The sequence below is a fragment of the Amblyraja radiata genome, chromosome 17 (genome assembly GCF_010909765.2).
Source record: "Amblyraja radiata isolate CabotCenter1 chromosome 17, sAmbRad1.1.pri, whole genome shotgun sequence".
Lineage (NCBI taxonomy): Eukaryota > Metazoa > Chordata > Chondrichthyes > Rajiformes > Rajidae > Amblyraja > Amblyraja radiata.
In genome coordinates this window covers 38,673,199-38,696,988 of record NC_045972.1, presented here as the reverse complement: position 1 = coordinate 38,696,988, position 23,790 = coordinate 38,673,199, and the positions used below count along the sequence as shown (strand labels likewise).

The window sequence follows — 23,790 nt, the reverse complement described above, 5'->3', positions numbered from 1 at the left end:
AAATGAAGGATTGGTTCATTTATATTTCTGAAGTACCTTACAGATACAAAAGTAGCATTAATAATAAATTTGGCGGAACAGGTCATTGTACCGTACTAGTTGCTAAAATTATCCCAGAACATTTTTCATAAATCAGAGTTTGTAGGTCAAGGCATTAAACTTTTCCTGCAAGATTTGTCACTGCCATCAAGAAACATTAACCCCCCTTCCCCTGGCATAGTATAATTATGCAATTTATGAATCAATAACTCTTGGAAATGTTAGTCACTGTGGTGACTATTTCATGGGCTAAAATTGTGACTCATGACAAATTCATAACTTTGGCATTGATAAGATGACAAAAAAGTTTACAGTTCAATATACACATGACAAATAATGTATAGCCAGTATACATAATAAAAACACCACAGTCAATACATTCTTCACACCATAATGTTTTGTTGTACATTCCACGTTTAATTTAATTTTATACCAGTAAGCTTCGATTTCAAAAGAGTAGCAGAAAGTCTTGAACCTCCTTCATCAGAGATGTGGCAATAAATGATGTCAAGCAACAATGGTACATAAAGTTAGACTTTTTTGATGCAATTTGTGTCTAAATATGGGTGTTCTTTTGAAAATGCAGGCATGTGCATAGGTTGGGATTATAAAAGGAACATTCCCTCTTCAGTATTATCTGTAAAAATATTACCTATGTCTTATTCTCCATTTATTTACCTTTGGAGATGCAACAACTGTTACACCTAAACATAATTATTAGCTATTATGCTAACTATTCAAAAACATGTTTATAGACTGTGAAGTTCAGGACTTTAGGTCAACACCTCCAAAATCAGGATATCATCAAGTTGACAAAAGACTTAAACAAAAAAAAGACACAAAGTGCTGGAGTGAAGAGGGAGCCACTGTAGGTGACGGATGCAAGGAGTGGGCCAGTAGGAGAAGGTCTGGGTTGGGTCGGCTGCAGGACGCGCCCTCCGGGACACAGAGGAAGTTGGCAGAGGAGAGGGATGTCGGGTCGGGCTTACCTAGACTTACCTGGATTGGACTAGACCAATACATGGACTGGACTTTGCACATTAGACTGTTTGTGTTTCCTGTATTTTTTTTTCCTTTAAAAAAAAAAAAGTGCCAAAATTGTGGCGACTGTGCGTAAGAATGTCACTGTGCTGTGCATACGTGACAATAAAGACCATTGACTCAGCGGGTCAAGCAGCATCCCTGGAGAACATGGTTTGGTGACGTTTCGGGTCGGGACCCTTCTTCAGACTGATTTAAACAACTTGCCAAAACATTGCAGGCTTTCCTAGTAATTTAGATTGCACCATAAGAATGTTGTGCAATAAATAATTTTAGAATTCATACTGGATTTCATAATTATGAATGCTTTTTTTGAAATTGCTCTCAGCCATAAGTAGATCAGCCAACAAAGCATTAGAGTTGAACCTTTTCTAACCCCATCCACCCTAAACCTGTCACCGCAGTAATCCATGGGATGCAGTACATCTAACCCATCCTTAGAGTGTACAATAATATCCAACAATTGAGTGTTGTGTCATTGAAAGTGTTGACTGGGCCTGTAGACACTCGAAACCTGCTATGTTTCCGCTCCCAGCATTTTATGCACAAAATCTCCTGGCAGCATGTCCTTGGTAATTTTCATCATTACCAACAATTGCAATGAGATTTAAACACTGCCAGGCAGGTGGAGATTCCCTGTGATCGGGCAATCTGCTCCATCAGAAACAAAGGCGACCATTACTCTAGTCCTCTCCATCCACTTTCTCATCATTTTCAGTCAACAACGTCCGCACCTTCCAATCAAATGAACAAATCAACATATTGAGAACGATCAAAACTGATTGTTTGAATGAAAATGTCCATTTTGGGGCTTTTCTCGCATCAGTCTATTTTTGTAAAGCTTTGGGTAAGACTTTCTTAAATAGGAAAAACCTGTTGAAGATTAAATCGCTTAATGACGTGGGTAAAATACAGAGGAAGACGTACATAATGATGATCTCCTTTCCAGCGTAATATCTTGGTTTTGGATTTGATGAAAGGATAGCGTCTGTGATGCTCTCGATCACGGGGCTAAAGTCCTCTTTGGCGGTGGTGTTGTACTCTAGGAACAAGTCCTTTGTTTCCAGCATGTACTCTTCCCCATAGTCCTGCAGCAGTTCTGTAGAAATGTTTTTTATCAGGTGGTGGACCTGGTTTTCCCAGTACTCAGCGTTATATGACGGAGCTGAAAGAAGGATTGACACAATGAAAGCTGAACAGCATAACCAACAACCGAAGCAATGTACACTTTAATACTACATCAGATAGCACATGGCACCTTTTGCCAGCACAAATAACGGAAGATGGTTCCTCGTCTGTATCACCATTAATTACGATTTTCACTCGGAGCAGAAACAGGCCGTGTGGTCCACATCAACCATCAAACAACCACTTGCACTAATCCTATTATTAATGTCCCCACAATTTCCCCTCAGCTCCCCCAAGATGCGACCACTCATCTACGCAGCGGGGGCAATTAACCTAGCAACCCACATCTGTGGGAAGAAACCGGAGCACATGTATAGAGTGTTAAGAGTCATACAGCGTGGAAACAGGCCTTTCGGTCCAATTTTCCAATTGCCGACTAACGCCCTATCTACACATCCCACCTGCCAATATCCCTCTAAACCTATCCTATCCATGTACCTCTCCAAATGCTTTTAAATGTTCTAATAGTACCTGCCTCAACCATCTCCTCTAGCAGCTTATTCCATATCCGTACCACCCTTTGTGTCATACATATATCAATGTTATATAGTTTTATATATTCTAATAATGCCAATAAATAACTATAAACAGTTATAATGTTACAACTATTATCACAGTTAACTATTATAACAATGGATAATAGATATCCCTATAATAATTATTGTTATAATAGGGATAACATTTCTATTATTCCCGAATAATCAGGCAGATTATTCAGACTCCAGACAGACAGCATCCGAGGTCAGGATTGGATTTGTGAGGCAGCAGTCCCACTAAGGGGTGGAAGATTGCAACCTTCACGTGGTCCGCCCTATTTGGACGAATGCAATCAACCTGGCATGCACAATCAAGTAAGATCAAATAGAACAAGTTGTCCTACAACTTTAGGCTGTGCACGCCATACGCAAGAAGAAGTAGTCCCACTAACTGCTCTGTTGTCAAAGCAATGAGAGTACTGAGACTGACGTAGCTTGATGCCAGAATTCCCTCAGGATTTCAGTCGCGGCATTGGCTTGGTCTGGAGTGCCGGAGAAACCTGGCTCATGGTTGTTTTGCAGCTTTTCCAATAAATATTGTAGACAGGAAATACAAGTGAAGATAGAGATCCATCATAATAGATGTTGGAGGCCATGGGTGTGGCACTGACACAAACCTTTGCATCATCCATCTGTTTGTTTATACCACTGTAACTGGTTTCACAGTCCACCCTTTCTGCTGCTAGTGCATTACATTTCCAGTACATCGTACTTTCAAGATCACTGCATCGTCTCACCGAACCTTCACCGAGATCATCTGCCTCCCCTGAACGCCAAGTACCAGGACACAAGCAGAAGTGAAGACACAAGACAGTAGATGCTGGTAGACACAAACCTTCTGAATTTTGTAGTCAGCAGGGCAGTACTCTGCATATCGCCAACTTGGACAATTTTACATTTTTTTTATCAAGCCAACAAACCTGTACATTTTTGGGTGGAAACTGAAGATCTCGGAGAAGACCCACGCAGATCACGGGGAGAACTTACAAACTCCATACAGACAGCACCCGTAGTCAGGATCGAACCCGGGTCTCTGGCGCTGCATTTTGTTGTGAGGCAGCAACTACCGCTGTGCCAAATGCTGGAGTAACTCAGAAGGTGAGGCAGCAACTCTGGAGACAAGGAATGGGCGACGTTTCAGGTTGAGACCCTTCTTCAGACTGATGTCAGGGGAGGGGGCGGGACAAAGATAGAAAGTAGGCGGAGACAGTAAGACTAGTGGGAGAACTGGGAAGGGGAAGGAGATGGAGAGAGGAAGCAAGGCCTATCTGACGTTTGAGAAGTCAATGTTCATACCGCTGGGGTGTAAACTACCCAAGCAAAATATGAGGTGCTGTTCCTCCAATTTGCGCTGGGCCTCACTCTGACAATGGAGGAGGCCCAGGACAGAAAGGTCAGATTGGGAATGGGAGGGCAAGTGCTGAACCACCAGGGGTTAGGTAGGTAGGTTAAGACAGTAGATTCTGGAATCTTGAGCAGAAAACAAAGTGCTGGAGGAACTCAGCAGGCCTTAAAGAAATGCTTCAACCTCAAACATAGTCTGTCTATTTCCCTCCACAGTCAAATAGAAATGTTGTGTGGACATTTTCACTGAAAAATTCCAAAGGCCACAAACGACATTCAGAGGTGGAAAAAGGCTCAGTGACTTTCTTCCAATAACCTAATCAGTTGTCTTAGGTCATAAGTCATAAGGAATAGGAGTAGAATTAGGCCATTCGGCCCATCAAGTCTACGCCACTCAATCATGGCTGCTCTATCTCTTCCTCCTAACCCCATTCTCCTGCCTTCTCCCCATAATCTCTGACACCTGTACTAATCAAGAATCTTAAAAATATTCTGGAATCTTGGATTCCACAGCCTTCTGTGGCAAATAATTCCACAGATTCACCACCCTCTGACTAAATAAATTTCTCCTCAGCTTCCTAAAAGAATGTCCTTTAATTCTGAGGCTATGACCTCTAGTCCTAGAGTCTCCCTCTCATCCTCTCCACATCCAATGTCTTTATACTGTAAAATGAATCATTACCGATGCTCTGACAGAAGAAAGTTTAAAATATAACAATAACATTTGGGTGGGTTACGAGGAGCATTATCTGCTCCTTTTTAGGCTACAACCGAGATACTCGATGCCCCAACACAAAGGCTCCTTTAGAATACCTCAGAGTAATATGAATGGATGTGAAGTAGGGTAAACAAAAGGGTTAAGTATTATTTAGACACTGATTGCTTGGGAAATGTTGATGTACAAAGGGACCTGGGTGTCCTTGTACCTAATCGCTAAAAGCAAAAATAAAGGTGAAGCAAGAAAGCACAGGAAGGTTGGCCTTCATTACAAAAGGCTCCATGTTACAAGAGTATGGATGTCTTAAAGCTGGAAACCATTCAACGGGTCAGACTGCATTTGTGAGAAAAGGAACAGAGCTAACATTTCAGGTCAAAGACCTTTCATTGGGACTGCAATTATACTGGGATTAGTGCAATTATACCTGGGGTATTGTGCACAGTGATGGTCTCCCTACTCAAGCAAGGATACACATGCAAGAGAAGGACTGTGGACTGCTTCTTGGGAAGGTGGGACTGTCGTACAATGGGAGAGTGAGTCGGCTTGGCCTGTCCTCAGAGGTTTTAAAAATGAGAGAAGATCAAATGGAAAAGTATAAAATTCCAACAGGGCTCATTAAGCTCCATACATAATGCTATATGTATATCCTCCTGTCAAAGCCGTATAGCCAATGCTACCACAATGAATTCGCAGAATTTTGAGATAGAACATCACAGGGAACTAACCAAACTCTCCCAGTGATCAGTTTCACAAAGGAAATGGCACAGCCTCTGACCATAACTCTCATTCTCTTGTATAGTATATTAACTACGAGGCTGGAGAAAGAGCAAAAAATGCTTTTGCCAAGCAATGAGAGAATAAGCCATTAATTGGGGGAAAGATTTACTCGGAACCTGAGGGGCAACTCTGTATTTTTACCATAAGGTTAGTAAGTGTTGGGATTGGGCATTCCTGCCTCACCCTTTACATACCGAGGAATACTCTGAAGTGAACAACAAAGTGGTCTCTTTGCCCACAACCAAGACTGGGATAACAAAACACACACTTATTTGCAACTTTATTTTAAGTTGCTAATAATGTGGGACAGGAACATTGCACAAATTAGTAAGAAGTCTCCATGTGGCTTAGAATCTGAACCAGAATAGCAGACTTCGACTCGGCTACTGGCTCTGAAATAAAAGTACTGGAGGAGAAATTATTTCTAACCGTTTGCCTTGATGAAGAATTCTGTAGTATTTTGCATTATTATTACAAGATGTGCCTGTGATTGATGAAAACGCATAACTTTTGGCTCTTTTCATGATCTATTTTTACATAGCTATCTTTGGCGGTGATGTGTACAAAATCGTTACTACTTGTCACTGCTTCTTAGAGCAACTGTACAATAAAATGCGTAGTAATCAAGCTTATTTACTATCTGAAGAAGGGACCCGACCCGAAATGTCACCTATCCATGTCCTCCACAGATGTTGCCTGACCGATTGAGTTACTCCAGCACCTGGAGTATTTTTCTTTTGTAAACCAGCATCTGCAGTTCCTTGTTTATCCGAGTAATTATTTACTTGCTTTATTGATACTGTGTGAATTTATGAAATAAAGTGCAAATGGGTACTTTGGCTTCTAATTCTGCTCCTATGACTTGTTAACATTTAAAAGATATTTGGACAGGGACATGGATAGGAAAGGTTTAGAGGGATACGGCAGGTGGGACCAACGGAGGTGGTATCTTGGTCGGCGTGGACAAGTTGGGCCGAAGGGCAGTTTCCCTGCAGTTTGATTCCATGTGATCGCAAAACCAGCAGGTTTATATGGCAGGTATAACCATATAACAATTACAGCACAGAAACAGGCTATTTCGGCCCTTCTAGTCCGTGCCGAACACTTACTCTCACCTAGTCCCATTTACCTGCACTCAAACCATAACCCTAGGGTTTGTTTGAGATGCACCCTGTCTTTCACCAATGCAAAAGATTGATAATTGATTACTGCAAATCATTGACAACCATGGGCCAAAGCTGCCTTTTGTCAGTACACAAGGGCGGAGAGATTTTCCACTCACTGAAAATCAAATGTTGACATTTTCTGACAGGTTCTTCACTCTATTGGTACATCTGGATCTTTGAACCCACCATGTCCATCCTAACATCTGCAATGCAACCTCGGCAGTCATGGTGCCTACTGATAGTGTACAGTCAATAAACTACCTATTTGTATGCAGTTTTATATTATCAAAGTTGTTTTTGCATTCTGCCTAAAAAATAAATAGCACATTGATTCTCCTTGTAGACTTAATTCATTCAACACAATGTAAAGTCTTCTGTGTGTCTTAACAGTTTACGAGGATGTTGCCAAGACTCGAGGGTCTGAGCTATAGGGAGAGGTTGAGTAGGCTCAAACTCTATTCCTTGGAGGGCAAGAGGATGACGGGTGGGTCTTATAAAAGTGTATAAAATTGTGAGAGGTATAGATCAGGTAGACGCAGTCTTTTGCCCAGAGTAGGGGAATCTATTACCTGAGGACATACGTTTAAGGTGAAGGGAAAAAGATTTAATAGGAATCTGATGGGTAACTTTTTCACACAAAGGGTGGTGGGTGTATGGAATAAGCTGCCAGTGAAGGTAGTTGAGGCAGGGACTATTTCAACGTTTAAGAAACAATTAGACAAGTACATGGATAAACAGGTTTTAAGGGATATGGGCCAAACGCAGGCAGACGGGACTAGTGTAGCTGGGACATGTTGGCCAGTGTGGGCAAGTTGGGCCGAAGGGCCTTTTTCCATGCTGTATGACTATGACTCTAACAGTTCTTTCCCACAGACAAGTAAGTAGTAGTCCTGAATTACTCTGAGGCAGGCAGTCACTAGGCATCTCCAGCTGCTAACATGACTTTGTTATGAAATTAGCTCTTTGCAAATGAATGGTCCGTGGCCAAACAATAATCCCAAAGTTGTGATAAAAATCCAGAATTCCATGCAGTAAGAACAAAACGACTTCCACTTAAGGATTCACAGTGACCAGTGTTCTGCATTGGTAAACGACTGAGTGGAATGCACCAGAGCAGTAACCTATTGATTTGCAAACACAGTTAGAATCTTCAGTCTGGCTTATAATTGATGTGGGAATCGTGAGCCAAAGGGCCGGTTTCCATGCTGTATCACTAGACCAGATTAAACTGCAATACAGACTCTCTACAATTCTGGGAAAGGAGGTCTGACCAATGTCTGAGGGATCACAGGTTACCAGTTACAGTGGGTGGGTGGGGTGAGGGTTGAGTCCTACGCGTTGATTGCAAGGAATCACACACAACTGTGATGTTCTGGATGTATAAGAAGAAACCACAGGTGCTGGTTTAAACCAAAGACACAAAAAGCCAGATAGACACAAAAAGCCAGAGTAACTCAGTGGGTCAGGCATTTTGTTTATGACACTTTATAAATATTCTTGTTTTTTTGTTTTTGTTTTTTTGTATCCTGTTTTGTATACTTGCATTTTATTTTTTAGTCTGTTCGAAATAAAGGATTTATTATATTATTATATTATGAAGGAAAGGTGGAGCCCACAATGGTCCATTGTTGGCTGTGAGCTAGGTGATAATGAGTTATACAGACAATGAAACTTAACAGGATAACAGTGAAACTAACACGACGACTAGGGTGGTGGAGGAACAGAGAGAGAGAGAGAGAGAGAGAGAGAGAGGATGCAAGAATTACTTGAAGTTAGAGAAATCAATATTACTTGTGTAAGAAAGAACTGCAGATGCTGGTTTAAATCAAAGGTGGACACAAAATGCCAGAGTAACTCAGTGGGTGAGGCAGCATCTCTGGAGTCTGAAGTAGGGCCTCGACACGAAATGTTGCCCATTCCTTCTCTCCGGAGATGCTGCCTCACCCGCTGAATTAATATTACTTGTTGGATTGATGAGGAAATTGAAGGGTTTTTTCTTGAGCTTAACCCCCTCCCACAGAATTCACTGTGAGCTGCAAAAAGAAAGATTTTTAAAAGCTTTCTTAGGTGAAGGTAGTTGGAAGGACCATTCACTAAAGTCTTAAAAGCACAGGAGTCCATTCTCCCTTGGTGTCTTATGAAGAGGCATCACCACCTTCTTCCCCCATCTGCAGAGCATTGCAAAATATTGCTTTGTGGATTTATCCAAATCCCTTTTAAAAGTTACAGCTGAAACCAGGCAGTATATTCCAGACCACAACCTTTACTGATTTGAAGAAATGTCTCCCATCCCTCCTGCTGTTTTTAACATTGGTTTATTTTGCCACTTGCCATCGATTCTCCTGCCAAATAAAGCAAGGCCAGGGTGGCAGCTGCAAGGCATCTTGGCACCAAGAATGTTCATTCAAACAGTTCGAGGACTGCCAATAGTTTCTCAAGCACTTCCTCCCATAATCTCCACATCAAACTTTCACCAACTAAGTATGACCCTAGACTTCCGTTTCTTTGCCAACTTTGCCGTAGTTTTAGCAATATCAGAGTGTGTTTATCCATATTTATTCAATGCCTTAAATACTCTTTTTAATATGTTCTTTCTAAGTTCATGTTCATAAGTTTTAGGAGCAGAATAAGGCCATTTGGCCCATCAAGTCTACTCCACCATTCAATCATGGCTGATCTATCTTTTCCTCTCAACCCCATTCTCTTGCCTTCACCCCATGACCCCTAATCAAAAATCTGTGGCAATTAATTCCACAGATTCATCACCCTCTGACTAAAGAAACTCCTTCTCATCTCCTTTCTAAAAGTACATCCTTACATTCTGAGGGTAAGGTCTCTAGACCTAGACTCTCCCACGAGTGGCAATATCCTCTCCACATACTCATAAAACAAAACTTGGCCTTTTGGACAAAAGACACAAAGTGCTGGAGTAACTCAGCAGGTCAGGCTGCATCTCTGGAGAAAAAAGTCTGTAGAAGGGTCCTGACCCGAAATGTCACCCATCCTTTTACTCCAGAGATGCTGCCCGACGCGCTGAATTACTGCAGTACTTTGTGTCAAACCTTGATGAATAGGTTTTTTGCAGTAAGTAATTGAAGATGTGGCGTTTTGGTTTATGTTTAGGTCTGACGCTTCTTCAGACTGACGTCCTGACCCAAAACGTCACCTATCCTTGATCTCCAGCGATGCTGCCTGACCCACTGAGTACTCCAGCAGCTTGTGCCTTTTTTTGTAAACCAGCACCTGCAGTTCCTCATGTCTACATCTTGGTCTTTCAGATCATCGATGGTCCCAGAGCGGCAGTTGATAGATGTACAAACAAGTCAAAGAATGCAAAGAACCTTTCACCGCTTGAACCTAATAATACCTACCTGTTTTATAGAATCCCGGCAGTATGGTGCAGACTTTCACTCCCCAGCTACTGAGCTCCAAGCGCAGAATATTTGTGAATAAAGTGAGTGCGGCTTTTGAAGCTGCATATGCTGATAAATACGGTAACGGGAACTCTCCTGCAGATACAAGGATAGCAAAAAGCTTGGTTAAATCTTTATTAATAATTACACAGAATGGAATGCAATACATTGCTTAAGGATAAACACAAAATGCTGGAGTAACTCAGCGGGTCAGGCAGCATCTCTGGAGAGAAGGAATAGGTGATATTTTGGGTTAAAACCCTTCATCATTCTGATTTGGGACAAAATGTCACCCATTCCTTTTCTCCAGAGATGCTGGCTGACCCACTGAGTTACTCCATCCACTTGTGTACATCTTTTGTATAAAGCAGCATCTACAGTTACTTCCTATACACTGCATAAGGAGTTGTTGGAAAATACAATTTCACCGTACTGTGCTATTGGGCATTTTGGACAATTTTAGTATTTTACTTTCATCTGGAATAGGACAGCAGAGACTATTGTTTTTATACATAAATAACTGTCTGGGTCATTCCATGGATCAGTGCACTGGAGGCGGTATATGGAGGCCATGACTGGTTGGAGCCAATGTTTTAAGAATGTACAAGCCAACATTGTTAGATTAGCACACTGGCCCATGCAATACCAATTACACACCAGTAGGGTTCCTCAGAATCTGAAGTACTGAATTAGCTTGGCAGAAACTCCATGAAACACGGAGAAAATGTTTTTTTTTTTAAAGTTAAAGTTATGTACCAAGGCTATTCAAAGGATTCACCTTCCTGGTTAGTTTAGTTTATTATTGTCACGTGTACTGAGGTACAGTGAAAACTTTTCCAGTCAGCGGAAAGATTATACATGATTACAATGAAGCCAGAGATATATAGGATTTTGATTAGTATAGGTGTCAGAGGTTATGGGTAGAAGGCAGGAGTGATGGTCTGGGCTTTGTCCACATCCCTCTGCAATTTCTTGCAGGCGTTGGATGGAACTGTTCCCAAACCATGCTATGATGCATTCCTTATGTATCTGCCCACAGATACACCCCAGTGAGTTTGAGAGAGTCCCAGGAAGTACTCTTTACTGGTATGCAGCATGGAGCCAGAGGATGGTCAGACACTGCTTGTAAATGGAAGAAGAGGATAGACAGAATCACAGAAAACAAAGCCCTTTTTGCCCAACAGGTATTTCTAAGCAGAGACACAAGGAATTGCAGATGCTTAAATCTTGAGCAAAACACAACATGCTGGAGTCCATTTGAAGAAGGGTCCCAACCCAAAACATCGCCTGTCCATTCCCTCCATAGATGTGTAGGGAGGAACTGCAGATGCTGGTTTAAACCAAAGGCAGACACAAAAACCTGGAGTAACTCAGCGGGTCAGGCTGTATATCTGGAGAAAAGGAATAGGTGACGTTTCAGGTCGTAACCCTTCATCAGGCTGAGTCAAGGGAAAGCGGAACGAGAGATATAGATGGTACTTAGGACAAATTAATGGAAGATATGCAGAAAGCAACAATATTCAAGGAAATGTGGAACCCACAATGGTCCATTGTTGGTTGTGGGATAGGTGATACCGAGTTCATACAAATAGTGGAACTCCGTGCATCTATAGATGTTGCCTGACTCACTGAGTTATTCCAGCACTCTGTGTTTCGCTCAAGTATTCTAAAAAACATGCTTTGTTGTCTAACTCTCTGAATGGACAATATAGCTTGTTCAACATACCCACTGGACTGGAAACATTCACAATTCTTCCTTTTGTTTTACGTATCAATGGAAGGAAGCCCTTTGTGAGTTCCACTGCGCCAAAGAAGTTGATTTCCATACAGTCTCTATAGCTGGACATGGCGGAGAGCTCGGCATCACTAACATTGAAGCACTTGCCAGCATTGTTGACCAATCCCCATAAACCTGAGGCAAAAGAAAAAGTAGATATCTCTTTAGTGAGGCTCTGTGGCACATACCGTTAGGAAGGAGATGAGGAGGAATTTCGTTAGTCAGAGGGTGGTGAATCTGTGGAATTCATTGTCACAAATGGCTAAGAAGGTCAATTCATTGGGTATTTTTAAACTGGAGATTGACAAATACTTGTGTAGGAAGGAACTGCAGATACTAGTTTACACCAAAGATAGACACAAAATGCTGGAGTAACTCAGAGGGTCAGGCAGCATCTCTGGAAGAAAGGAATAGTGCCGTTTCTGGTCGAGACCCTAGTCCAGCATTTTGTGTCCATTATTAATTAGTAAGAGTGTCAAAGGTAATGTGGAGAAGGCTTGAGAATGGGGTTGAGAGGGAAAGATAGATTAGTCATGATTGAATGGTGGAGTAGACTCGATGGGCTGAATGGCCTAATGCTGCTTCTATGACTTATGAACCTATGTTCCAAGTCAGACGCTACAACTACCAACCACTTGAACATCCTCTTTGAAACTGGTGTGGAGATAATGATCAAAAATTAATGGGGTTGAGAGGGAAAGATAGATTAGTCATGATTGAATGGTGGAGTAGACTCGATGGGCTGAATGGCCTAATGCTGCTTCTATGACTTATGAACCTATGTTCCAAGTCAGACGCTACAACTACCAACCACTTGAACATCCTCTTTGAAACTGGTGTGGAGATAATGATCAAAAATTACAGGCTGTGCAAAACCAATTTACTATGATTATCATTAGTATTGTAATGCACTGTAGCAAAACAATGAACAAGCTGCGCCAACTCCCCGATTGTCTGATGTTTATAATGCATTCCCAATAAGGTATCAATGACAGGCACACATCATTAAATAGTTGCATATATTAACTTACAGCCCATTTCCCATTATAATTTGTGCCAACTCTGGTTGCTCTCTGCCAATTTTGAGCAGTGTGCCTTCACACAGACTATTTGTGACATGGTTGAGATGCAAATCTAAGTGAAAGGGATTTTATAAATTTAACTGCAGACACGGTAGAGTTGGCGCCTTACAGTGCCAGAGACCCGGGATCGATCCTGACTACGGATGCTGTCAGTATAAAGTTTGTACGTTCTCCCCATGATCTGCATGTATTTTCTCCGGGATTTTCGGTTTCCTCCCACACTCCAAAGATGAACAGGTTAATTGGCTTGGTATAATTGTATAAATATAAAATTGTCCCTAGTGTGTACAGAGTAGTGTTAATGTGCGGGGATCGCTGGTCAGTGCGGACTCGGGCCGAAGGGTCTGTTTCCGCACTGTATCTCTAAACTAAACTAAACTAAAACTAAACACAAGGAACTGCAGATGCTGGTGCTGATGGAACCCGACCCAAAACGTCACCTATCCATGTTCTCCAGAGATGCTGCCTGTCCCGCTGAGTTACCCCAGAACTATGTGTGTCTTTTTTTCTGCAAATGTAACTGATAGTTTTCAGTGCCTGGGAGGTTGTTTGCTATTAGCACATCATTAAACATGTAGTTACATTGGAACATACAATCCACGATTTTCTCTGGCAAGCAGCAAATATAGTAAATATAGATTGAGGTGTAAAACCTAATGGACATCATGATTCGTGCATTTAACTGTAATTTGATGGTTGTTGCCGTGTTATGTATATTTTCAACAATGCAAAAATTTGGTCTGAAGGGTCCCGACCCAAAACGTTACCTATCCATGTTCTCCAGAGATGCTGCCTGACCCGCTGAGTTACCCCAGTCTTATAGAAACTTACAAAATTCTTAAGGGGTTGGACAGGCTAGATGCAGGAAGATTGCTCCCGATGTTGGGGAAGTCCAGGACAAGGGGTCACAGCTTAAGGATAAGGGGGAAATCCTTTAAAACCGAGATGAGAAGAACTTTTTTCACACAGAGAGTGGTGAATCTCTGGAACTCCCTGCCACAGAGGGTAGTCGAGGCCAGTTCATTGGCTATATTTAAGAGGGAGTTAGATGTGGCCCTTGTGGCTAAGGGGATCAGAGGGTATGGAGAGAAGGCAGGTACGGGATACTGAGTTGGATGATCAGCCATGATCATATTGAATGGCGGTGCAGGCTCGAAGGGCCGAATGGCCTACTCCTGCACCTAATTTCTATGTTTCTATGTTTCTATGTTTATCAGCATCTGCAGCCTCTTTATCCAAAAAATTGAACTGCTTTATTAAAATAATGCTTTTGATATTGTCTTATTTTTGGTTGAACCCAATTGCTTTCATTATCAGAACAAACAACAGAATCTTGGACTAATTAACGTCCTCTCACCTTTTTCGCCGAGCTTGTCCTTTGTGATTTGCAAGGCTTTGTCAATGTCTTCTTGCTTTGTGAGGTCCATCTGAATCAGGGTAAGCTGTTGCGAACAGTCCTGTAACAGTTCCTTTGCTCCTGGCCCTTCCGTATTCAGCACCGTAGCAAAAACCTGAAGGCCCAGCGAGTCAAAGTGTTGAGCCATGATCTTTCCAAATCCTGAATCACATCCTGAAAAGAATTAGGATTTTTATAAATGATCAGCAAGTTGCTTGCATTGTAACAACTAACAAGCTAAGGCTTTTAACATGTGTCATGTGGCTTATTAGCCAGTTATTGATTATGCAAAAATATTTTAGTTCAGCAGGACATATTTCCAAGTTGCTCTTTACTGGAAGTATTTTGAATGAATAAATGAATAGGAATGATTGATAGTGTATAATCACGTGACATGTCACAGTGAAATACTATGTTTTGCATACCATAAGTAAAGTATGCAAAGAGTCGCCATCTATAGGGCACCAGCAAATGTTCAATGTAGTCCCAATAGTCCCTCTTCATTCTCAGTGACCCCCCGCACGCTGGGTCCCTCTTCATTGTCGCCCCCCATGACGGGTCCTCTTTGATCACGGCGGCCCCCAACACCGGGCCCCTCGTTGTTCTCTCTGCGGTGCATTCTTGACCAACCTCCGGTACCAACCGAGTGCCTGTCGGATGCTTCAAGTCAGGACCCTTTTTCAGACTTAAGATGGGACGAATGTCAGTATTTTTAAAACATGTCTAATTCGGTATGATATTTGCCAGGTAATTTGCCACGGATTTGTTTAAAATTTTATTTTTATTTTTTAGAGATACAGGAAATAGGCCCTTCGGCCCACTGAGTCAGCGCCAACCAGCGATCACCCATACACTCGTACTATGCTAGACACTAGGGACAAATTACAGAAGCCAATTAACCTACAAACCTGCATGTCTTTGGAGTGCAGGAGGAAGCTGGAGATTCTGGAGAAAACCCATAAGGAGAGATTGTACAAACTCTGTACAGACAGCACCCATATTCAGGATCGAACCCGGATCTCTGGCACTGTAAGGCAGCAACTCTACCACTGTGCCACCCTAGTGGAAGATTAACAGTGGATGAAGCCAAATAACAGGGGAAGAAGCTGTTCCTGAGTCTGGTGATGCGCACTTACAAGCCTCTGTATCTTCTGCTCGATGGGAGTTGGGAGAAGAAGGAATGATCGGGGTGGGACAAGTCTTTGATTATGTTGGCTGCTTTTTCAAAGCAGGGTGAAATGTGGACGGAGTCAATGGTGTGGCGTCCGGTCTGTGTGATGGAGTGGTCTACTTTTCAACTCTCCGAAATTTATTTCGATCTTGAACAGAGCTGTTCCCAAACCAAGCCGTGCAGCAACGCTTTGTACGATACCACCTGTAGATTATGTTATTACATATTGCGATTTGATACCTCTCTTTCAAGCAACACACAATTTGGCAGTAGATGCATTAAATAAGGCTGCAAACTATACTCAGGAAAGATGTGAAGCCAAGCCTGGCAGATATGCTTGCTGCTTGGTTTATTATTCTCAACAGGAACAGATGTTATCTTACGAAAAAGATTAAAAAAATAGCAAACAATGACATGTCCAAATAAACCTGATAATGTAGGCTCTTTACATTCCTTTGAACTTTTACCAAGTTATTTATAAATCGCAACACAAAAGCTCTTTTTTGTGTGTTGCGATTTAGTTTTTGAAAAAGGAAGCATTGTTAAAGAGGATGTATTACTTTGAACTGTGCAGCTTAAACTTGAAAGAAGCCAGCAGACAATCCTCTTTTGTCCTCAAATAATATTTTCAGTCAAGCATTTTGGTTTAATACTTTAATGTCCATCTTTGGTCAACAGAGTCTAATTTATTCTGCAGCAAAAAAGTAATAAATAACTCTATTCTGCACAGGGTCCCTTCAGATTTGTTGGCTTTCATCACCAATTAGTTATTTTTAGCGATTCTTGTAGCTCAGTATGATGTTCATCCAGGTTTTAAACCCTTGTTCAACTGGCTGCTCGTGCCATTTGGTGGAACTTTGAAGCCAGTGAACATGGTGTTTAATAGCTGGCTAGCAACCATTCACAGATTTCCTACCTATTCAAAAGGGTCCAGTGGACAAATTACGTTTGTTGCCCGGCCTGCTGCGTGTGACAGAAGGACCTGGCGAGCCGCGGCCTTGCCCTCGACAGCAGGCCTGGCTGGGAGAGGGAAGCCGCCGAACCCCGGCCCCTGCTCGTCCTCGGGAGACCTGGAGGTGGAGGGAGTCAACGACGGTGGCAAACGCTGGACAAGAGTTGTTAGGAAGAACTTACCTTCCGCGCCTTCAAGGTCGGCTCTGGGACGCGGAGGTTGATGTGGGCCGGGCAAGAACGACGGTTCGCTGGGCGCCAGCATCGTGGGGTGATGGCTGCAACTGGCCTTTATGGTCTGCTGCAGTTGGAGCTGTGAAATGGTATCAAAACCTGGAGACTCCTGCATATAGACTCAGTGGGCTGTTTCTTTGGATTATGATCTAACCGGGGATGGTACTGATGTATGGCAATAATCTCACTGATCTGTATGCAAACAAAGAATCTCACTGTACCTTGGTACACGTGACAAAGAAGGAACCATTATAACACAAGTCACACACCCGGTTGCTTTGAACTTTAAAATCTGAAGGAAAGCAGTGCATACAGCCCAAAATATAATTGATATTGTCACGTGTTCCAATGTTAATCCTGGCTGAAATCGAGCAGCCATAGTACCCACACTTTAATAAGGACTTATGCATTGTTAGGCCATTTTGGTCAAGTATGGTGTTCGCTGTAGAAATGGGACAGGCTTCTGATGGTGCCAGCAAGTTTGGGGCCCAGATCAATGTTGCATTGTCAGTTGACAGATAGATGAGATTTCTGCACAAAACATCATAGGAAATGCAAGATCCTGGTCACAGGGAGAACGTACAAACTCCATACAGACAAGTAGTCAGGGTCGAACTCTGGCTCTGATGGTGTTAGGCAGCAACTCTACTGCTGTGCCGCATATGCCAACCAGAATGTGCTGACCACAATAGCTTTTATTTGCTTCATCCAATCACTCTGTCAAGTCACTCATAACGTTCTTTGTTCCAAGTGGAACAGGCCTCACCAGTCTTGCCTTGTGGTTGAAATCCCTGGAACCACTCCAGATAATCCTTCCTGCACCCTCTCTGGATATATTATTCACAAGAATGTTGCCATTTCTTGTGAGAGTGAGCTACAGGGAGAGGTTGGGCAGGGCTAGGACTATATTCTGTAGACAACAGGAGGATGAGCAGTGTATAATATCTTGGAGGTGTACAAGATCTTGAGGGGAATAATTAGGGTACATGCACAGGGTCCTTTACTCAGAATAGGGGTAATCAAGAAACAGAATTAGGGCAGCACAGAGGTAGAGTTGCTGCCTTACAGTGCCAGAGACACAGGTTCGATCCTGACTACTGCCTGGGTACTGTCTATATGGAGTTTGTACGTTCTCCCTGTGTCCGGGAGCTCCAGTTTCCTCCCACACTCCAAAGATATACAGGTTTGTAGGTTATTTCACTTCTGTAAAACTAAATTGTCCCTAGTGTGTAGGATAGTGTCGATTTAAGATGAGAAGGAAATGAATTAATATGAACCCGAGGGCCAACATTTTTCCACACAGAGGGTGGGTGTACGGAACAAGGTGCCAGGGGAGGTAGTTGAGGCAGTTTCAAAAGACATTTGGATAGGTACATGGATAGGGTTATGGGCCAAACGCGGGCAGGTGGGATAAGTGTAGAGTTGGCATGGGCAAGTTGCGCCGATGGGCCAGTATCCATGATGTATGGCTCTGTGACATCCTTCTAAACAGTGACTTGACCAAAGTTACTCACAATATTGCTTTTGAGAGCATATTTCTGAAGAAGGGCCCCAACACAAAATGTCACATATTCATGTTCTCCAGAGATGCTACCTGGCCTGCTGAGTTACTGCACCACTGTGATTTTTGGCAAACCAGCTTCTGCAGTTCCTTGTATCCTCTCACAATACTTCTGTTGTGTATGCCAGGAAATAGTGCTCGAGAGGATTCTTTGTTATGATAATCAGCTGGTCCTGGCTTTTCACCAAAGGGAACAAGTTTAAAATTCTACCCAGATCCAATGCATGGGGGAAAAAAGCCTTTGAAATGTTCTACTTACTTAAAATTTGGGCGGATGCTTAATTTGAACATTGTGTCAGACTATCCAAGCTGGAATGTAAAAATGTCTTTCTTGTCCAACATGGTAGATTAGAGTGAGGGTGTGTGTTGGAAGGAACTGAGAGGATAGTGTGGCTGGTTTAAACTGAAGATGGACACAAAAAGCTGGAGTAACTCAGCGGGACAGGCAACATCTCTGGAGAGAAGGAATGGGTGACGTTTCGGGTCGGGACCCTTCTTCAGACGTGAGGATGTGTCGGGTAGACTTCAAATGATGTGGGTTGGGACAGGGGGTTCACTATTGTAACCGTACACTAGTTGTGATAATACAGCAACAGTAGAACAAGTAGAACAAGGGTTGCTCTGAAAAGATCACATCTTGTTTATATTAGTTCAGAAATCATATTCCTGAAGTTTAGACCAAACAGTAAATTACACCGATAAATCCCCCCACAAAAACTGTTGAAGTTGGGATTTATTTTTACAATGTGTCAGGCAGGACCTCTAGAGAACATGGACAGGCGACGTTTCAGCTCGGAACCCTTCTTCAGACTGAGCATAGCCTAACCTGAAACAATCTCCAGAGATGCCGCTGACCCGCTAAGTTACTCCAGCCAAGTACATCCAAACACAAGGCGTAGCTATGGGCACACGCATGGGCCCCAGCTACGCCTGCCTCTTTGTCGGGTACGTTGAACAATCCTTGTTCGAGACGTACCAGGGCCACATCCCCGACCTCCACCTCCGTTACATTGACGACTGCTTTGGGGCCACCTCCTGCGCCTACACACAACTGACTGACTTCATCCACTTCACCACCAACTTCCATCCGGCACTCCAATACACCTGGACCATTTCCGACACTTCCCTACCATTCCTTGACCTCACCATCTCCATCGCAGGGGACAGACTCCTGACCGACATACATTACAAACCCACTGACTCACATGGCTATCTGGACTACACGTCTTCCCACCCTGCCCCCTGTAAAGACTCCATCCCCTACTCCCAATTCCTCCGCCTATGCCGCATCTGTTCCCAGGATGAGACATTCCATACCAGGGCATCGGAAATGTCCTCGTTCTTCAGGGAACGGGGATTCCCCTCCGCCACCATAGATGAAGCTCACACCAGGGTCTCATCCATACCCCGTAACACTGCTCTCTCTCCCCATCCCCGCACTCGCAACAAGGGCAGAGTCCCTCTGGTCCTCACCTTTCACCCCACCAGCCGGCAAATACAACACATAATCCTCCGCCATTTCCGCCACCTCCAACGTGACCCCACCACTCGCCACATCTTCCCATCTCCCCCCATGTCTGCCTTCCGCAAAGACCGCTCCCTCCGCAACTCCCTCGTCAATTCTTCCCTTCCCTCCCGCACCACCCCCTCCCCAGGCACTTTCCGTTGCAACCGCAAGAAATGCAACACCTGTCCCTTCACCTCCCCCCTCGACTCCATTCAAGGTCCCAAGCAGTCGTTCCAGGTGCGACAAAGGTTCACCTGTATCTCCTCCAACCTCATCTACTGCATCCGCTGCTCTAGATGTCAGCTGATTTACATCGGGGAGACTATGCGGAGGTTGGGCGATCGTTTCGCCGAACACCTCCGCTCAGTCCGCAATAACCAACCTGACCTCCCGGTGGCTCAGCACTTCAACTCCCCCTCCCATTCCCAATCCGTCCTCTCTGTCCTGGGTCTCCTCCATTGCCAGAGTGAGCAACAGCGGAAATTGGAGGAACAGCACCTCATATTCCGTCTGGGGACCTTGCGTCCGGATGGCATTAACATTGAATTCTCCCAATTTTGCTAGTCCTTGCTGTCTCCTCCCCTTCCTCAACCCTCTAGCTGTCTCCTCCCACCCTCCCATCCGCCCGCCCTCGGGCTCCTCCCCTTCCCCTTTTCCTTCCTTCTCCCCCCCACCCCCCATCAGTCTGAAGAAGGGTTTCGGCCCGAAGCGTCGCCTATTTCCTTCGCTCCATAGATGCTGCTGCACCCGCTGAGTTTCTCCAGCAATTTTGTGTACCTTCGATCTTCCAGCATCTGCAGTTCCTTCTTGAACAAGTTACTCCAGCACTTTGACTTGTTTTATATAAGCCAGCACCTGCAGTTCCTTGTGTCTCCAATAATTTATGCTAGTCTGCAAAATTAAGGACAAGTCGTTTAAAAAAAAAGTTGTTGGATAATTGATAATCGTGGTGAACTTTGTTTTGGTTTAACTGGGACAAGAAGAACATTGCTGGGAGTCTTCAGCGAGAGAACAAAGCTGAAAAGCAGCTGAGGATGCGCATGAGTTCCTGATGTTTATTGATCAGCCTCACTCCCCAGTTCCAGCACTCGGGTTTGATCCTGACTAAGGGTGCTGTCTGTAGTTTGTACGTTCTCTCTGCAACTGCATGGATCTCCTCCGACATTCCAAATACTTGTAGGTTAATTTGCTTCTGTAAATTGCCTCTAGGATGCAAAACTGGTCTAGCATAAAACTTGTGAACGTGTGATCACTGGTCACGTGTGATCATTTTCTACAGCATTTGCCGCAAGATTTTAAACACTGCACAAGTAATGTGGACAAGCCCTCAATAATAAAAAGGTAATTGCAAAAAAATTAGAGTATACTTTAGTTTAGAGATACAGCATGGAAACAGGCCCTTCGGTCCACCGAGTCCGCACCGATCAGCGATCCCCGCACATTAACACTATCCTACACACACTAAGGATAATTGACACTCACACCAAGCTAATTAACCTACATACCTGTACATCTTTGGAGTGTGAGAGGAAACCAAAGATCTTGGAGAAAACTCACACGGTATCGGGGAGAACTTACAAACTCCATACAGACAACACCCGTAGTCAGGTTTGAACCTGGGTCTCTGGCACTGCAAGTTCTGCAAGGCAGTAACTCTACTGTCGCACCACCATGGCTGTCCTTTAGTTTATAGATATAGCATGGAAACAGGCTCTTCAGTCACCCAAGTCCACGCTAATCATCAATCGCCCGTTCACACTAGTTCTATGCTTTCCCATTTTCTAATCCAGTCCTGACAACATCTGCAGTTCTTTGTTTCTACATTTCAACCAACATCTTTGTTTTTACATTTTGACAGCACCACTGCGAAATCTCTGTGAATCTAGGCATGCAAAAGTATGCTTACTTTGTAGTTCTCCTCTGAAGAAATCTCGACCTGAGATGTCACCTCTCCACATTCTCCAGAGATGCTGCCTGATTCGCTGAGATACTCAACCTCTACGTGTCCTGTCAACTTGTAGACTTGCCTTGTCAATTCATTGATCTTCCTTCAATACTTTCTCCAGAGGGAACAACTCATTGTCAGAAACCTTAGTTCCACAGCCTAAGCTATCCTGCTGCCTGCCATGAAAATAGCCTAACGCCACAGTCAACACGAGACTGAATGCTGGCAATGGGGATAGCATTTAAAACTGGCTACTCTTTGTGAGCAAATTAAGGACAGGCATGTGTTTGCTGTGCTTATTTAGTTTAGTTTAGTTCAGAGATACAGCATGGAAACAGGCCCTTCGGCCCACCGATTCTGGGCCGACCAGCGATCACCCCTACACTAGTCCTATCCTACACACCAGGGGCAATTTACAGAAGCCAATTAACCTACAACCTGCACGTCTTTGGAATGTGCGAGGAAACCGGAACACCCAGAGAAAACCCACGCGGTCACAGGGAGAACGTACAAACCCCGAGGTGCAATGATGGGAACTCTCCACTAAAGCTCATAACCAAGCAACAGCTTTGAATTAATATTTATTCCACATGATTACCTGTCCTCCCCCTTTTCCCTTGCTCAGGGATACAGGTTTGGTTTTGCTGCTGACATTGAAGCAGTGGGGACTGAGAGCTAAGCATTCTTCACTGTGTTGTTGAACTGAACGAGATGGCCGCGGGTCAGTTACGGAGAGACCAAAATGCTGGAGGACTGACTGGGAACAGCTGAGTGGTTTTCCATTGATTGCCCAGTGGGACTACACAGCAAACAGCTGTGTCACGTAGCCCAGAAGGTGACGGGATTAATTCTTTGTACATGCTGTTAGCTGACCTTGTTAAAGCATCTGTTCTTCATGGACAAGCATGAAAAGTGAATGTGAGCAATGATATCAGCTCTAGGGAGAGTCACAGCCAAGTCTAATCTTGGCTCAAACATGTATGCACAACACGACAGAAATTGTGCATGGTATTCCTCTCCCCACTGTAGGAGTTATCAACCGCAGTGGTCAATGGTTATGGTTGACGTCAGCTCCAGTCACAAAAGGCAGAAAATGATTCTAGGATCTCCAATCATCTCCAATTACCTTCCCAGAAATGCAATTGCTTGGCACCACTGTGGTATACAAACACGGGCAGAAATGCCAGTCAGTCAGTTAGACAAAAAAAAACATAATAATGTAGCCTCTTTACAACTTCAAAATTGTCTTTGTTATTTAGAGTATCGTGTTCAGTTCTGGGCACTATATTATAGGAGAAACGTTGTTCAGTTGGAAAGGGTGCAGAGAAGATATACGAAGATGTTGCCAAGACTCGAGGGTCTGAGCTATAGGGAGAGGTTGAGCAAGCTAGGACTCTATTCCCTGGAGCGCAGGAGGCTGAGAGGTGATCTTATAGAAGTGTATAAAATCATGAGAGGAATAGATCGGGTGGACACACAGAGTCTCTTGTCCAGAGTAGGGGAAATCGAGAACTCAAGGACATATGTTTAAGGTGAAGGGGGAAAGATTTTATAGGAATCTGAAGAGTAACTTTTTCATGCAAAGGGTGGTAGATGTATGGAATGAGCAGACTGAGGAGGTAGTTGAGGCAGGGACTATCGCAACGTTTAAGAAGCAATTAGACAGGTACGTGGATAGGACACGTTTAGAGGGATATTGGCCAAATGCAGGCAAGTGGGACTAGTATAGATGGGACATGTTGGCCGTTGTGGGCAAGTTAGGCCGAAGGGCCTGTTTCCATGCTGTGTGACTCTATGATTCCATCATACTTTTCATAAATGCTCTGTTATGCTTTGCACCAAGTTATAACGGATGATAAAGTAGGTAACAACGGCTTGGCCAAAGAGGGAGTATTACTGGGTAAGTATCTCTAAAACAGGGCGGCACAGTGGCACAGCTGTTAG

At 43.6% G+C, this 23,790-nt stretch overlaps 1 protein-coding gene across 3 annotated transcripts in view; it reads right to left on the bottom strand.

The window, feature by feature from the left end:
• hsd11b2 (hydroxysteroid 11-beta dehydrogenase 2) overlaps positions 1-23,790 on the bottom strand; it is a 54,111-nt gene continuing 30,321 nt past the window's right edge. For 2 of the 3 annotated variants that reach the window (XM_033036241.1, XM_033036238.1), the window contains exons 2-5: positions 14,439-14,651; positions 11,949-12,134; positions 10,181-10,318; positions 1-2,245 (exon numbers count right to left, since the gene is read on the bottom strand). In XM_033036241.1, the coding sequence (XP_032892132.1) occupies positions 1,908-2,245; positions 10,181-10,318; positions 11,949-12,134; positions 14,439-14,651 (875 nt within the window). In that variant the 3' untranslated portion in view covers positions 1-1,907. The remainder of the gene's footprint in view (positions 2,246-10,180; positions 10,319-11,948; positions 12,135-14,438; positions 14,652-23,790) is intronic. The other variant, XM_033036240.1, reaches the window with a different exon arrangement.